The sequence below is a fragment of the Lepisma saccharinum genome, chromosome 14 (assembly GCF_977018435.1).
Source record: "Lepisma saccharinum chromosome 14, izLepSacc3.1, whole genome shotgun sequence".
Lineage (NCBI taxonomy): Eukaryota > Metazoa > Arthropoda > Insecta > Zygentoma > Lepismatidae > Lepisma > Lepisma saccharinum.
This window is the reverse complement of record NC_139242.1, coordinates 33,370,632-33,389,421: the sequence shown is the minus strand read 5'-3', so window position 1 is coordinate 33,389,421 and position 18,790 is coordinate 33,370,632. Positions and strand designations below refer to the sequence as shown.

The window sequence follows — 18,790 nt, the reverse complement described above, 5'->3', positions numbered from 1 at the left end:
GCCTTCAATGTCACATTTTGAAGCAACGCTTTCACTTTTGTCCTCCCTTTGATCTTGACATCTGCTTCCCAGAAGGGTGAATAAACATTTGACAAGGACAAATCTTGGCAAATGAGTTGTTTCTCTGCGCTGCTCTATCGACTCAAAATCCTTGGTATTGGATGGTATCGGCAAAGAAACCATTAAATTACTTAGCACACAAACCTATTAGTTCATTGTACCTATAGTCTTTATGATGCACTAATACTTGTCACTATTCGGATTTGCTATGATTTTTGTCATGATGTCGCTATTCCTTGTATCCTGGTCTTGGACATCACTGATGGCATAGTGGTAACCTCTCCACCTTGTAATCAAGAATTTCCGGGTGTGATACATGGTGAAGTCACATAGTGGTTCGGATCCCACTTTAAACTGTATGTCCAATTTTGATTAGCCTTCCTGTGCATAAAGTGGACTTAAAAACAAATTGAAACAAAACAAAACGTCCTGGTCTCAGTGAAGGATTGCAGAGACCGAATTTTTTTTTAGGGCAATAGAGTCCACGTAGGCTGCACTTGTCGAAAGTCAATTTTACACTCACCTCATTGAGGTAAGTAAAAGAGGAGGAGTCCAAGGGTACACACAAGGCCATAGTGAAGTCTGAAGGTACCAAATCAGGACAGGGTCTGGTGCAGACAGGTAAAGATACACTCAAGGCCCTAGCCAGGTCTAGAAAAAGCAGCAGATACCTATCTTGACTGTCACCGGATTCCATACTCAATTAATGTAATGGCCATCCCCAAGAGTTGATACCTTTGGACTGCTGTTACATCATAGACATAAGACTCAACTGAACTATATAAACGTACGTTACATAGGCAACACACATGCATGTGTATATTCACATTATGATAGTTTAGGATTACCAGACCACTCTAAGGGAAATGTAGGACATGCTGTCCCAAAATGTAGGACATTAAGTCAAAATGTAGGACACAAGACATTCTCAATAAATAATACATATTTCTATAGAACACGTTAGAAAATAGTTGAAAAATGACACTTTTCAGTTTTAAAGAAATGAATTCTTAATGAATTTTTAAATGCAAAATTTCAAAACTTGCAATCATACTAATCAATTCACCTCTTACTAGTACATGATTTAAGTGGTACTTCTCAGAGGAGACAATTTTTATCAAAATGTCAGGTTTAGTAAAACTATATTTATGTTAGAGTGGACAGTCAAACTCTTTGAAATTATAGGGACCAGTACCAAACATTTTACAGACTTTATGAAAAAATAATTTCTCTCATGAGTCTGTTGTGCTGATGGTAATGAAAGTACTCTCTCAACGTTTGAATTATGACCTGCAATGGCAAACAAATATTCAACAATTACCGTAATTTAAAATGGTTCCAGAAATTTCATCTTGGGTAGTTTTTAGTTCATTGATTTTTTCTGGACTTTTCTATACATTTCTTTTCGTTTTTCTTAACGTTTATTTATTCGACCCCTACTTAGGTAAAGTTGGAAATTAGTAATTAAGAAAATAAATATTTATTTAACGAAAACCCCTACCAAAGGGCTAGTTAAGATGAAAACTGAGACTGAATTTAAGAAGAGAATTAGATATGCTTTCTCATAGTAATGCATCCTGAACTGTATTTGGCAGACAAGCGAGGCTTTGGCATCTGGACTCACAGCCAGTATAATCTTATGTGAGGCTTGTGTCGGTTGTCCCTATAGTTTGTGACTGTCCCTTCACCCATCTTATCTTACCATCATTCATCCTCATCTTTGCGATTAGCCAAAGGGACAGAAAAAAGTGAAGTAAAATTAACTAAATCAACCAGTCAGTCATTATGATAGCAAAAATTCTTGACCACAAGAATAATTTATTACCCTTTTATTGACTTCTTGGCTTACTTGTTGATTTCTTTACTTTTTCTTCACTTCCATGGCTTTCTTGACTGGCAGACACCCTGAATAACTTTGTTCTCTATAGCCCTGCTTTAAAATCAAATTATATTGAATATTGAATAAGAATGGACAACACCTTGTTCCATCAGTATAAACCCTAAGGCAAGAAATTCTGCTCAGGCATTGAACAGTGACGTTATCAGAAAGTGGTCCCAAAACTTTGTTCATTAATTGCTTCCGTTTTCCCATTTGTTTAATAGCAGGACAAACTTTTCTCTCTTTGTGCAATGACTGAATCAAAATAAATTTCACTATTGAGTTTGGAAGCGCAGTCCATAGACTTGTAATTTGCATGATTTTTTTCTGTTACATATTTTCCTAATTAATATTATGTGACACTCAAAATGTAGGACATTTATGATATTTTTCAAATTCCTCCCGGACGCCGAACATAAGGATAAAATGTAGGACATGTTCGGGAAAAACCGGACATCTGGTAACCCTATGATAGTTCAAAATACTGCTGGATTCTGAGAACAGTGTAACAACCATCAGAGAAAATGGAAATGCTTCGCAAGTTCTTCCAAGATTGACTGATCTCATAAAAATTGTGGCCGCCTCGCTCACCAGATTTGAGTCCTCCAGATATCTAAAAAGGACAGTGTACCAGAGCAACCCCAGGATGCTGCAAGATCTGCAGAACAACATAATCAGAGCCCTGAGGGACATCCCAAGCAACATTGAAAAAAGTAGGGTCCAACATGTGTCGTCAACGTGAATTTGTGTATTCGAGAAAATGGATGGGATTTCCTGCATCTGTAAATATTATATCGTTATTTGTAAGCACGAATTTCAATAAAGTTATTGGTCACAGTATAAAAATATTTGAATTAAATTGTCCTGCACTATTTCCATGAAAAAAAATAATTGAAATCAGAGTTCAGGAACTTTTGAATTGCACTGTACTTCACAATCTTTCAGGTGCTGTTCCTTTGTTGTGCCTTTGCTTACAAGAACCAGAGCTTTGCTTAAAGCAAGTTGCTGCTTCCAGTTTAAGTGACATCTGCAGGCATACTACAGAATTAGCTCAAATGGTTGTTGATGCAGGCTGTGTTCCCTTCCTTGCTAAATGCATTGATAACATTGATGCAAAATTGAAGGTATGTTTAGAAAGTTGGCACTGACTTTTTTTTTTATTACCCAATGTACAGAAACATAACCCAAAATAAATCTTCATAAACATTTATTAACTTTTCATAAATTCAGTGTTAGTACTAGGATTTTTGGTGGAACCACGTTTTAATAAAACACATCTTTGCAAGAAATCCTGAGGTTTAAAAGTTTTTCTCTTTTTTTTCTCTTGTAATTTATGATTGTTACAAGCATGTAAACACAATTTTTTAAGGTTACGTTTCGGGAGAACACACACTCCCTTAATCAGACATTTATTTTTAGTTTGATTAATGTTATAGTTATAACATTCGGATGTTGGTCAGTGTTTGTAAAGTATTTTGTGAGTGCTCTGTTGCTGCATCTTTTAAAGAAAAAACTATATTTTACAGTATCACAGATAGTTTTGCAAATAACTACTCATAAAAACTGGCTGACAGGACTTGGTGTTCCAAAGACTTGTCATTGTCTTGGCTGAGTGTTGCCCTAATGATCTTGCCATCAAGGTTTCAGGTACAAGTCCTAGCATCAGTGGCATAGCGCAGTTCTCTGCCCCCCCTTCAAGTAAATTATTGGGGGTGGAACCTTAGTGACAAAAAAATTATGATGCCAGAGTGGAACGGACATACTCGTACAATAGTTAGCTAGTCCACAAAATTTCAATAGCTATGTAAGAACTTACAAACACAAAATAATGGCCACCTTTAACATACGGTGTACCCTGTGTGGCAGAATAGAGGATGGCCCTTAGGGCAAAGGGGTAATTGCCCCTGGGCTCCAACTCCTACTGAGTTTGGGGGCCCTTTTGAAGTAAAACGTAACAGGTGTAGATAATGTGGAAAATTCATTTCAGCTCTTATTTCAATATGAAAAGTCTTGGGTCCCCTTGAAAATATTTAGTGTGAAGTAACATTTTAAATATCACGTATAAAACTAATATTAGCCTTAACATGTCATGAATTACCAAGTTTGATGTTTATTGTGTAGCAATAAGGAATCGACTGATTGAGCAACTGAATCTTTTTACAGGATACATAACTGTAGACAATTGACATACTATACTACGTTTACAACAAACTACGTAGCTATAAAGGTATGAGATGAGGGATATTTTCCTATCGATTGCTATCTGCGCAGCAAGTAAGTTAATTCTACATTTCGGAGGGGACCCACATGACAAGTTACCCGAGCCCCTCTGGCTGAGACAATATGCCACTGCTTATTATCGCAGACGTCGTCATAAGATATTACTGGGAACCAAAGTTCTGTTTCCTTTCATAAATCGTTTTTTTAAGCGACACTATCTGTGGAATTTCTACGATTATATAATATTTCTTTCAGGAGCACATTATCGGGCCCCATTGCGGGGGTGGCCATTACGCCACTAACTGGCATGATTGTTTTTTCATTAATTTAATCTAATAGTCATTCATCCTTGGGTGGCGAATAGCCAAAGTGGCAGAAAAGTGACACTAAATAAGAAAAATGTGTGATATTTTTGAAGAGTACATTTCTGGAAATTAAGCAAAATGCAAAATTTTCATAATTACTGTAACTGCATTGTGTGGAGAAATGAATATTGCTATTAAATGATTATCTCATGGAAATACTTAATATTGTAAAGCATAACTCTGCTAGATTGCTATTATATCATTTCAATGGAATAATTAATATATACTTGTATAAATGTTGTGAACTATTCATATTTTGGGAAATTAGAGATGCTTTGTATGTGGAGAGAGAGACAATTCAAACCTTAAGTTTATTAGAGTAAATTACAGAGAAGCTGTTTTCGTTTTTCTATCAGTTTCGGTGGCCAAGTTATAATGAGGATGGTAGCAGTGGCCACCGAAATTAATAGAAGAATGAAAAAGCAGCTTCATGGAAAAGTGAGTACTTGAGTTTCTCTGTACTTATTCTGAACTAATACTTTGAAGTAGTTTTAAAGTATTGGCATTGGCGTTGTATGTTGACTTGTAATAAAATGCGTGCCTAATTTAAAACTATATAATATTATTTTATTTGAAAAATAATTTGTCATCTTTGTCATTTTACCAGTGTAATTCTTCCTCTATTGAATGTCATAAATAAATAAATATATTTTGTACTTTTACAGAGACAAGTTTTCTGTGCTTTGGCCAACATAGCTATGCATTCACAAGATCTAGCAGAAATAGTTGTGCAAGCTGAAGTTTTCCCAGGAACTCTGCTTCACTTGGCTCATACAGATGATGTTGTTAAACGTAATGCTGCTATTCTTGTTAGAGAAGTTGCAAAGCATTCTTTAGAGGTTTGTAAAATTTGTGATATATAATGTTTAGAGACTGGATGTTAGGCACAAAAAATATTCAAAATACAAGGGCTGGAGCATAAGTTATGGCAATTATATTTTTTTTCTCAAATTTAAACGATTGTACCACAATGTGATTGTATGTCCCGAAGAACATGGCTCCCATAGTATGTGGCAAGGTGAACAGTTACCATACAGAGGGTTATTCAATGTTATTCACCATGTCGTGGCGTGGACAGAGTTTGCGTATCAAAATAGCCATTCTTCGGGGCAGAAATGCCAGACAATGCCATGGTGAGCTGGTGAAAACTGTGAGGTATAGTGTCCTACTATCCTACTGTAGTATGCACCTCTTCTGTCCCTGTAATGCTAATGTATGCTGATTTGTAAACACATGTGCACGATGCTATCTTTAAGGATGTTTTGCTCACTTAACCCACGTTGTAGTTGTCACATATTGGAAGTGAAATGCTCGAGTTGTAGTTGTCACATGTTGGTAGTGAAATGTGGGAACACAAGTGACATGTGGTGAACCAGCTTGCAATCTGCTACAGTTGATGAAAACCATAACACCACACATTTACCAAGTTTACAGGTATGGATGGAAAAATTCATACAAGGTGAACTACAGTCTTCATCACCAGGAAAAATGATAAATGGTAATAAATGAAAATGAAATACGTAGATGATTGTAGGCTGAAACTGCTAAGGTGGATATTTTACATATATGTGTCTGCGATTATTGTCACATTAAAATGATATATGAATGTATAGCATAGCTCGCTCAAGGGTTGGAGAATCAAATGAGTATGAGTGAGCAAAAGTGGTCAAGGAGTATTCTACTGTGCAATCTTTCATGGGTATTATTTTACTTTATATAACAGAAGAGTATGTTCAACACACATGTTCTCTAATGGAATACTTTACTTTCAGCAGAAGAATTGTACAGTTCTTCAAATATGTACAATAAAATTACTATAATAAAGTAATAATGGCTACCTTCACCACATATATATATTTTTGGTTGGTTCCGTGGCAAGTTACAGCTGTTATTTTTTGGTGCGAAAGTAATAACAAAAGGTGTGTGTTTCTCTTGGCCAATTGGGAGCTTTCTGTTCATGGTATTGTAAAGCATCAACTTATTATAAGGGTGTCTTAGATGTTCAGCCGTTTCCGTGTGTATGTATAAATCTGGTATTTTTTTTCTTTTCTTTTCAGTTAGCAAAGATGATAGTAAACTGTGGTGGGATTGGAGCTCTGCTAGAATTAATTGGAACAACTAAAGGTAGTACACGTTTACCAGGAATTACAGCACTTGGTTTCTTAGCTGCTCACTGTGGTCAGATTGCTATGGCAATTGTAAATGCCAAGGTAAGTTTTATTGATTTCATGCACGGGTATCAAAGGATTGCAAATGGATTTCAAACAAATATTGACATTAGTATATTTGTGATTCGTTGAATGGTTAACTTGAAGTAATCTTTGTGGTACAACAACTGTCCAATGTGTCTTTGGTGCTTGATGCATGATCCCTATGTTATCTGGTATTCTACGAGGGGAAGTCATTAAATAACATGAATTTTATTTTAAACTTCATGGAGATTTATCACAACAAAAATTTGTATTTCGGGACTCAAAATGGTTCCTTAGCAACGCCTCACATAAAGGTGCCGTGACAATCCAGCATTATGCACTTGCACATTAGCTCATACAACATGGCCGCTCCGCTGTTGACTTGTATCGTAGAAGAGCAACAAAGTATTATTCCTTTTTTGTGGTCAGAGGGAGTGACATGTATGAGAGTTATGACAATAAAATTAATACATTGTCATAACAACATTTGAAAATGGTTAGGCTAAGTTCAGAGTTCCACATTTGTGTAATAGTTATAATAATTTAGTCATATGATTGCTCAAAATTTATTCATATAATGCAATTAAATGTCTGAAATTACTATTTAAACTAATTTTATTAAATATGATGTTTAGAAAAGCCAATTTGTATATCATGACAAAATTATCAAATTGTGTAATATTTTGAATTCATATTCATAACAGTTATTTCTGACTGACAATGTGAAAAACAAATATCTTTAAACATATGTGTTCTTTCAGACAAGCAAGATAAGTTACATTCAAATTTACAATAATATTTATTGAAATTGTGTACATTTGCATAGTCATCAAGGTTCATATACAAAGGTCAACTCTTTAAAATTGTTCAATGTATAATATGATGTCATTCTTGGTATGTTATATCAACATTCAAAAAATGGTAATTGTAATCATTAGATAAGTATATTGTGATATACATTGTAAAATAGTTGTAACAGAGCAAATATGTACATTTACTACACAAACATTCAAGCTGTTAAGCACTTATTGACAAAAATATAAAACAAAAAAAAAAAAATGAAGATGCACATGCTAAAACACATGCTAAAAATCTTGCTTGAACTAGTTTCTCTAATACTAGTTGTCTGTGACTTTGGGAAGGGATCTTAAAAATGGAACAAAGATAAGTACAGATATAGCAATATGGGATGGATATATATTTGTACAATTATTGTTGCTTTTAAAGCATTAAACTTTGCAATTTTATAATAATTTGGGTGCTTAAGCTATATAGAAGCCTTTTATGAATCTGAATGAACTTTGATTATGATATAATCTTTCAAAAGATTGGAAAGTTGTGGAATGGCACTCATATGTATAAAATATGCCATGTTGAATTTGAAGGAGTTAATAGGTATCTGCTTCCATCTTCCTTAACAAGCAAGCTTATAATGCTATAATACCTCAAATGAATGCTTTGAGGAAAGTTACATAAAGTGACACACACATGTTCTACATTTGGATGTGCTTTAGCCAAATGCTGAGTTTTGAAAACTGAAGATCAGGATTGTAGAAAACCTGGATGAAGAAAGTGGCATATTGAGTATATTCAGACGTAGAACTGATGCATGCTAAATTATAAAAACAAAGACTTACTCTATCTCAAAAGGAGATAATAAAGAATTTTTTTCTTCATATAAATAACATTTATATGTTATAAATGTTCTTGTTAACAAATGCATAATTTGATCCTGTTGTAACTTGTGTTATTTCTTGTTTTTTATCAATATAATTTGCATAAAAATATTTATCATTGTTTGAGCATAAACACTATTCATCAGCATATGTAAGCTGGTCAGCGGCGTATACTCTGGGTCACCTAGGTAATCGGAGATGACCCGGCTATAATTTTTTAAAAAGTTGTTTTTTATTTCTTCGCAATATTCTCCCGAACCAATCTTTGATTCACATATTTCTTTGCTTCTAGCGTGCGAATGTTTTCAACCGTTTGCCGCGGAATGTCTGTGAGGTTTTTTCTCCAGCTGGTGGAATCGAGTGACGTCAGGGTGAGATTCCACCAGCTCCCTTTAAATCCCTTTGACGGGATGGAGGGGAAGGAAACACTGCTTCTCAGGCACGGTGATTCCGTGGCAAGGGTAACCTCCTTCTGGAGAGAGTCCATCAGTCGCACTCTCCACCCCAGAGCCTTTGCTGTTCCCTTGGCTGGCACCCTCTTCTGCCATTCTTCCCCGATGGCCTTTGTATCGTAGGAGCTGTGTTGTTTACGACAGAAAATTCTGGGTTCACAGATTACATACTGAAAAAGGACGTAGGGAAAGTATATCTGATAGTGTGCGAGAAACAGGGAAATCTGAATAACATTTGTAAACCAATTGAAGAAATTACACCGACCTCCGTAGCGGAGTGATTAGCTCTGCCCCTACGACGCCAGAGGTCCAGGGTTCGAATACCAGCCTGGGCAAAGGTTGTTCTTTGTAAATGTCCCTTCATCGATTTCATATCATCACTCGTAGTGATTAGCCAAAAGTGGCAGAAAAGCGACGTCAAATAACAATTTAATCAATCGATTAATGAAGTAATTGAACTATTTATATGCTTACTGTTTTCATTTTTGTATTTTAAAATGCGTGATTACTTTCTTTGTAGCCGTCCAAACCAGTACTTCTTTCACAGAAATGAATCATTTTTAAAAGGGAAAGCTATCAGAAATAAATTATATATATAGGTACACATATATTAGGTAATTTAAGTTGCTTTTCCCCCCTCTTTAGATTAGTAATGATAAAAGATTTTTGAATGTAAAATATATAAACAAAAAACGCAACTTTTCCAACTTATAGAACCTCGTGCATCGCAAGGAATATAAAGCTGGGAAAGGGAATTTTTCAGCATCCATAGGGAATTTAATTCTGTGTCAAGCAGGATGGAACCACAATAGAAGATTGGCACAGGGAATTGAATGCTTGTTGTAGCGATTCGAGAATTTAATATTTGTTTACTGTTAGTGGTTTAGTATTCGTGCTAGTGCTGTGTTTACTGAAGTTAAAGGCAATGGATATAATACAATATTTGCGTGTGAAAATATTTGGAACGGGATCTTTTCCGGAGAAATTGGAAATAGTTAATGTAGGTAGGCCAGTAGCATCTCTTGTACCACAGGTCTTGAACTTAAACTTCCGTTTATAAAAACAAAAATCGGGAATGCATGAGTAACTGGGTACAAGGGTAACTTGAATTTTACACTGCAATTAATATTGAGGGTTTTTATTTCACTACTGCATTCCTTTCATATTCTTTGTTACAGTTTTTTTCTTATAGATTTATTATATTTTCTTGTTTTATTACTTGAAATTCTAAACGTAGATTAACTGCAAGTGCAATCACAACAATTATTCGACAGTGGTTGCAACAATAAGGTAAAACTTTTAACACAAATATTCATAAATCCTGTATGGATGTTGAGGTAAATTTGCATGGAGACTTGATGAGTGGGTGGATCAATCAAGTGTCAGAGATTACCCACTAGTTAAAACCAGCATATGCCACTGAAGCTGGTATTCCTTTTCAACATATATCCATAGCTTCCTACTGTGCTATAACATTGATTTGAATTCTGACAGGTATATACATAAAATGATGTGCCAATCAAGACTTCATATTTAACTGATGACATTTATCAAAGTGATTGATTACTGAGATAGATTAACTGAATTGTTTTCTCGATATTTAGTCACACCGTCTGCATCTCACTTTCTTCTCTTTTCATCACATTTATCGTAATAGAGTGTATGGGTGAATGGGTGAAAAGATTTTAAGATGGAAGATGAAATGTCAGTAATGAACTCCAGAGTGGGAGACCAGATTGACCAGCAAATCCGTTAATTTAGTACACTCTCCCCTGACCTAAACAATTGTCTCCATACTGAACCTTCATTCTACTGTAGATTTCAGAAGGTTTCACTCCTTCTGACCACAAAGTTTAGAATAAAAAATAAATAAAATTCCTGTTATTTAATGACACCCTCGTAGACTGGACCTTGCTATTTATTCTTTTCAAGTATCTCCCCAATTGTTCTCACAATTCTGAGTGGATATTTTAGTGTCCCTACTTGGGATTGAACCAAGGATCTCTTCTGCTAAAGGCAGTGTGTTAAACCATTCAGCTGCATGGGAGACTAAATGGTAAACAGTGTCATAATTATTTAAGTGGTAACTGATTTTGCTACTGTTGTTTAAGATAATGATCACAGCATTTTTTTAAAAATGAAGCTTTAGATGCAATTGCATTAAAGTTTAGTGTAAATCAATATTGGCAAGCACTCATTACTTGAAGCAAGAATATTAGGTGAATTTACATTGAGTTAACACCGATCTTTAAGGTAGGAGTAGTAACTAACCTGTCCCGGACCGTAGCTGTGCAATCTAAGCTATCATGCTTTGGGCTAAAGCAATGGAATGCCTTCTGGTTCCAACCTCCTGGGGAGAAGCATAACAACTTTTCTCCTGAGATTTCGGCCAATGTACTGGTGGCCCATCATCGTGAGGAAATTTGGGGAGCTAGGAATTAGTAGCATAACTCGGTCATGAAAACTTACAAAAATGACTGGAGGTTTGTCGTTCTGACACAACGTCATCCCATAACTGGTAGATCCACCACCTCTTCTTAGGCATGTCCAGTGTGATGCCGGCAGTTGGAAGGGCTGTTGCATATCATATAGAAAAGGAAGAAGCGTGTGAAAGAGTAGCCAGTGTAAGGTGCTATGGAATCAGAAGTTCCAAGTACGAACCCTCTGTAAATCATGTTCTAATCATTGGGCTGATACCTACATCCATTTCATCATTCATCTTCATTGTCGTGATTAACCCAAGAGTTAAGAAAACTATGTAAAATATTTCAGTTTCTCTCAGTGCAACTGAGAACATTCCTGCTTTCTGATGGCACTTTAGTACCATTATAAGCATTGGATTTTTCACAGATAAGAGACATTAAAACACGTACAGTAGTAGATGCTAAGTGTGACTTCAGAGCATTTTCGATTTTACCAAATCAGTATTTTCCTTATATTTTTTTTAGACCTCTGGCGTAAAAACCTTTGAGGGCCAGGGCCTACCTACCAACTGCTGGCCTCGCTACCACATGACTCAGCAGAGGTGGGCGATCATCCAGTTACGGGGATGACATGCAGACAGCATGACGAGAACCCCAGTCATTGTAGGTTTCCATGGCCAGGTTACGCTACTCATTTGTAGCTCCCAATTCCCTCACAAAGGTGGGTGGCCACCATTCCCATACACTGGCTGAAATCTCAGGAGAAACGTTTTATGCTTTCCGCAGGAGTATCATGCATCCTGTAGCCCGGGCCCAAAACATGGTGCTTGAGACCGCATGGCCATGGTGTGGGGCATTTTATTTACATTATCATTTTATTTACATTAGCATTTTATTTACATTAGCATTTTATTTACATTAGCATTTTGAGAATTCGAAGTCAATGTGAGAGTTTTTCAGGGAATTTGCAAATCTATATTGAATGTCTACACAGGTATGACATCTTAACATACTTGTTATTCTGTATTTTTTACTCTTTAGTAACATAAATAAATTTAGAAATTTCTTACTTCTTTGTACAGGGCATGGTGCAACTTGCACTAGTGTTGAGTGATACAGGAGAAGAAAGCCACGTGTTAGCTGCAACAGGATGGACAATAGGCCAAATAGGGAAGCATACTCCAGAACATGCAAAGGCAGTAGCTGTGGCTAACATCTTTCCCAAGCTTCTTTTGGTAAGTTTTTAATGGTATATGATGATTTTAAATGCTTCTTTGTTTTGAGATAATGGAGATGTAGTATCTGGATAATATAAGAACGGTGATATTTCATGCCACATGCCAACCTTAAGATAGAATGTCTTGTTGGTTGTCCTAATTTTCAGATCGAAATCATTCCTTCTTCAGGGATGGGAGATTAAGTATAAGACATGTTAAAAAGGTTAAAACATGGTTAAAGTGACTACAAATATGTTAAAAGATATAGAAACCTGTTTCGATAAATACTTCAGTGGAATGAGCACATTCAAATAGGTTGATTGATTAATTATAACAATTATTAGTTTTCTTTCCTGATATATATTTTAGATTTCCTGTGGAAGCCATCTACTTACCTAGCTATCAAATTGATTGGCTTACTCAGTATGTTGCTTTGCTCACATAACTATTGATTTGATGGTCTTCCAGTAAAAGGTCTTAAAGATTCTTCTTCTTTTCTCTGCATATCTGAGCATACACAACATCATTTCAGAGAGATACAGGAAATTAAATGATTTTCAGCCAATAGATGTTGTATTGTGTTCTGTAGTGTGTTTTACAGGTTAGAAATCGAGAGTAGGAATTTATGCTTTTCTGCAGATGCAAATCAAACAGATGTTGTCAGGAGATTCACCAAGTGAGATCAGCATAATTCTCATCTTCAGGAAATAGAATGAAGAGGCTACATGGCATGAGTATGTATGCTGAGGTAATTTAGAACGAGGCCTGCGATTTGTCTGCTCCGATTCTAGTTTTGTGTTGCCCTGGATACTCACGTGCTGGGTTCATTTCGTTCTCAAGAAGTATGTTCCAAGCATGACTCAGTTGTGACCCATCTTTGTTCATGCTCATTTTCTTTACTGGGTAATAGCTATGACTTCCTTTACCCTTCTGTACTTCCCTACTTGCAAGATAAAGACCAGCATATGGTTGCCGCGATTCAGCTTTCAGTTAGGCGCATAAGTAGAATACTGGGTTGCCACAATTAGAGTTCATAGTCCTCTGGAGCCCGTTTGAAGCATCAGATTGTGGTGAAACTTGGTAGAGAAGCTATGGAGACCATGGGAAAGCAAATGCCGATGAAAATAAAATTTGTTCTAATTTTCACCACCAGGTGGCACTGAGGTGTTGCAGTAACAACAACCAGTAATTTGAGTTTATTTCAGTACAGCAGCGTACAATACGCTCTCTGGAAGACTAAGACAGCATTATCAATGTTCTCACAAAGTGTTTCTCAGGATGATATTCACTGTGCACCAGATTTCAGCACCACATTTTAACCTGGTGGTGGAAATTTGTACTATTTTTTTTTTTCATTCACATTCGCTTCCCCATGGTTTCCATAGCCTCTCTACCAAATTTCACAGCAATCCGATCCTTCAAATGGACTCTGAAATAGGGCAACTTTAATTCTGGCCACCCGCTAACATTAACAACTTGAAGGGTGAAAAATTTGAAGTTAAAGTGGCCATCATCCACAGTCTACATCTCAACACAGATTACTCTGTAAGATGATGTTTGAGAGGAAGTCTATATAGCAGAACTGAGTGCCAGAATCAATCCTGGTCTCAATAAAATCTTCTTATTACTTCTTGTTACTTCTGGTTTCAATAGCTCAGTATACACATTTGTGAACCAAATTTGAGAGGGACATCTAGTGCTAATTGTCTTTTTGTTTGCTTGTTTGTGAGGATGTTTATTTAGTGTGGAACTATCTACAAAGGTGTGTGTGTGTGTGCATGCACATATATATGCATGCTATCTCTTCAACTCAACCCTTTCCAAGGTGTCTTTATGAGCTATTGAGCTACTGTTTTGTCATTAATTATTACAACTTAGGATATCTTTCTCCTCTTTCCACACATCATTTATACTTGCATATATTTTCCTTGTGTATACATTTGGGTAGTATTTAGAGAATAGCAACTAACAAGTACAGGTGCAATTAAATTCTTAATCATATTTTTCACTTTGTAACCAACCTCTGTGTAGGAGTATTTAGCGATTAACCTAGTTTGGAAGAAAAGCTATGCAAAGTACAGTGCTTGAATTTAGAAGGGAGTGAGTGCAGGGGATACCATATTACCAGCTATGAAAAAATTATGTGTAAAGTGTCTTCCTATACCAATTTTATCATTGTTTTCCTGCCTGTAGCTTGAACAGCCTTTTGTGATTTTCTTTTTGTTGGGTGTCACGTGCTCGGCACATTGGGTTCCATCGATGTTGTTTTCTGGCTTTCAGGACAGGGGTTTGCTACTATTGTTTTCTAGCAGCTCCGCATTATCCCCATGATGACGGGAGCTCTCATTGGGAATCGAACATGGGACCGCTCACACCATAGGCGAGAGTGCAAACCGGTGTGTGGGAGCTCTATCTCATTGCCACCATGTTGAAACATTCACACATCCTCCACAAGGCTTGAGCAAATGCCTCCACCTAACAATTTCCATTTCAAGCACTTGTAAAATAACCAACATTTTTACTGACATTATATCTATTTCCATTAAATAGTACCTGCAAGAAAGGTTGCAAAATTGACTGAGAATATTAAGTTACAGTATTGAGATATGGTTCTCCTCTGTGGCCGTGCAGTCTAAGGTGCTGTGCTTTAGACTCCAACTGTGGGACGGCATGGGTTCAAGTCTGCCTGGGTTCAGTCTCTTGGTTCTCGGCCTGTGCATAGGACCAGTGGCAATGCATTATTGTGAGGAAATTGGGGAACTATGAGTGAGTAGCGTAACACTGTCTCGGAAATCTCCTACAACGGCTGGGGGTTCGACGTGCTGACCACACGTCACCCCATTACTGGTTGAAGATCTCCACACCTCTAGGTAGGATTGTGGGAGGGAGACTGGCAGTCGGGCTGTCGACCCAGGGGCTATTATTATTTTAATATTGAGATATGAGTGAAGTGTGAAATTTGATTCTCCTCTTTAAATATAACGCGCACATTTCTCTTTCTTTCAGTATGCTACATGTACTAGAAGCTCTGAAGATTTGATGCAGAAATGCCAGTTTGCCTTGAAGCAGGTTCTCTTAAAGTGTACATATGTAGCAGCTCTTGAACCTCTTCTGTATGATGCACCACCTGAGATTTTGAAGTATGTTGTGAATCAGTACAGCAAGGTAAGTAAGGCATTTTTATAATTTGCATTACCTAAAGCATGACGTTGTGCCTTTTATTTAGCATACAGTCTTTCAAGGAACAAAGTTGTGACTTACGTTGTGGTTGGATGTTAATTACTAGGGTCATTCGGAAAGTAATGAACAGTTCTATCTATGCAAAGATATTTATTGATAACCAATGGCATAGCAGCTGCCCCCGCAATCCCTGAGGTGTAGGGGCCCCACAATGCTCTCTTTGTGGTCTTGAAAATTTGAATCCCAGAAATTCACCAGATAGTGTGCCTTATGAAAAAAACAATGATAAAAAAATAAACAAAAACCTACAAAACAGATGTGGGTCAACAATGACACAATTCAAACTAGAAATTCTTTAAGGCAAGCACTAATTTTATTTATGTATGTACTGTCTATGTCCACAGATTTCACTGTATTGTACAAGTCAATGGGCACCACAAATAACTTTCAAGACATGGTGTTTGTTACTATTAACTTTTAATGTGAGGGATATGGTCGAGTGGTTTTCCAGTAGAATATCACAAGACAATGTCTACATTAATAAGCCGGAATGAACTGGCTCAGCCAGAGGGGCCCCCAAGCAACTTGACATGTGGTCCTCGCAGGAATGGTGAATTAATTTACTTGCAGATAGCCATTGATAGGAAAAAAAACCATACACAGTTAGTCATAAATTTATAGAAAGAGTAAATTGTCTAGATATCAATCCAGTTCTTCACCAACGCAATAAATAGTCACACTTCGTAATTCATGAACTTGTACTACTAATATTAGTTTTAAGTGTGGTACACAAGCAATGATCAGAATGCTACATTTTAAAAGTAGCTTCGTGGCCGCGGTGGCTCAGTCGGTAACGCGTCTGACTACCACGCTAAAGGTCCCGGGTTCGATCCCCGGCCGGTTCAAATCCGGGAACTTTTCTAACGATGGAAGCGGCCCCGGCGCCCACCCAGCGTCGAATAACATGGGTACCTGGGGGAAACCCTGGGGGGTAAAGGCGGTCAGGGGCGTGATGCTGATCACATCACCCCCACTCAGGACCGGATCAAGAAAGTGTGGGGCGTTACCCCCACACCCCCTATACGCCTTCATGGCGTGGTGCTATGCACAGGGGCGCACTTTACTTTTTTGCTATAGCTACAGCTACTCTTCCAAAATGTAGCTTCGCTACAGCTACATTTACCAAAAAGTAGCTCGCTACGCTACTCCTGTTTGCTACTCGCTACTTCGCTACTTTCTGCGCTACTTCTGCTTTAAAAAAAAAATGAAAACAACGATATGGGTATTAAAAAAAATCCCCTACTACTGGTAAATAGATTCTGTTATTTATTATCATGATTCCAGTCATTCGATAATTTTGATAGCAATGTTACTTCAGTTACTTATTTTTACAATAGTTTTTGAGAATACCATACCTACGCAAGTGGCATATCAATTCAAATTTGATATATGAATATTGCAATTAGGGTGTTGCCCAAATTAATTATTACAACTATACACAAATGAAATTTGGTAGGATTACGTATTTATGTTCACATCAACATATTTTTCTTGAGAATAAATATTTCATTTTTTATAGACTGATATGAAGTCAGCATTTTGAATGAAAAGTACCTGGAGCCCTTTGACTACAAAAAGGCCCCAGGTTCGATACCCCGCAGAGGCACATAGTGGTTAGGATCCAGTCTCGATCAGATTATCTATGCTTAAAATGGACTCACAACAAAAACTAGGAAAGATGCCAAGTTGGGAGGATGAGATCCACCTGCTCCTCCATTCCCCACACTGCTCATCATTCATCATTCTTCCTCGTTCTCGCAATTAGCCGAAAGTGGCAGAAAGCGACTATAGATAATAGAATAATTTAATAAACCATTGATCCTCATTGTCATGATTGAAGTGGAAGAATAGATGAGGAGGTAAACAGAAGAGGACAAATGGGTGGTGGACTATATCAAAGCGTTCGAAGAATAATATGGAATAGGGATGTACCTATGAAATGCAAGAATGTAATATGTAACATACTATGTGCCAATAATTACGTATGGAGCAGAGACTTGGACAATGACATAGAGACACAAAGAAAAGATGCAGGCAGTGGAGATTAAATTTCTAAGGAGTCTTTTGAGGAAGACTAGAAGGGATAGAATAAGAAATGAGGAGATCCGACAGACAGTGGGTGTAGTGAAGCTTCAGGACAGAATAGATCAGGCACAGATGAGATGGTTCGGACACATGAGGAGGATGGATGCAGAAAGACTACCAGTAAGAGCTTACAATGCACAAAGAGTGGGAATATGGCCAAGGGGGAGACCAAGATGTCGGTGGAAACAGCAGATAGTAGAGAGTGTTAGGAGACAAGATTGGAACACCTTGGAAAGAGAGGAGTTGTGAAAGACCAGGAAAAAATGGAGAGGCTTGACTTCTATGCTGACCCAGCCAGAGGCAGGAAACAGCGAGGGATGATGATGATGATGATGTCATGATTAGCAAAAGTTACAGAAAAGTGACGCAAAAGTAGGAGAAATACATAAATTTGAAAACTATGTATATTAACTAAAGAAAATTGTCGTTTCTGCATGAAAGTCAATAACTCGTACATACTTTTTGCAATATGATAAAATTATTGAGGAAACTGTCGTATAAACCTGAGTGTTCTAAACGTATTGTAATTTTAAAATTTGTGAACAAATACTATCGCGAAAATAATTGTAATTACAGAAACTCTATCATTCTTGTAACAATAATTTCTTACTGGTGAGATCCTATATACTGATGATGATCAATGCTGTTAACGTACTGAGCCATTTATTGCTGGCACTATTCCCTTGTCAGTGCAGTGGATATTCCATTGCTCCTTTTTGTAATGTAAGTTGTGTCTTACACAGCAATTAATGACATTTTGGTGTCTCTAACACCATGAATATCCACAGGATTTGTTCCGGGGTTTACGCAAACGAGGCACTTTTTTTCCAGTGATGCAGCAAACGAGGCAAAATAGCGATGCAGCTAAAAAACGTAGCTGTTAGCAGGAATATATTCATATATGTCAGTTAGTTATCTGGATATCTGAATTCTTCAGATACTAATTAAATAAATTACGCAGATATCTATAATCTAGTACTA

General features: G+C 36.9%; 1 protein-coding gene across 2 annotated transcripts in view; it reads left to right on the top strand.

Annotated features, from left to right (window-relative positions):
• Nucleotides 1–18,790, top strand: part of LOC145998466 (sperm-associated antigen 6-like) — a 242,279-nt gene that overhangs the window by 8,518 nt on the left and 214,971 nt on the right. For both annotated transcript variants that reach the window (XM_083134877.1, XM_083134878.1), the window contains exons 4-8: nucleotides 2,885–3,063; nucleotides 5,190–5,363; nucleotides 6,582–6,734; nucleotides 12,350–12,502; nucleotides 15,491–15,649. In XM_083134877.1, coding sequence (XP_082991003.1) covers nucleotides 2,885–3,063; nucleotides 5,190–5,363; nucleotides 6,582–6,734; nucleotides 12,350–12,502; nucleotides 15,491–15,649 — 818 coding nt within the window. The remainder of the gene's footprint in view (nucleotides 1–2,884; nucleotides 3,064–5,189; nucleotides 5,364–6,581; nucleotides 6,735–12,349; nucleotides 12,503–15,490; nucleotides 15,650–18,790) is intronic.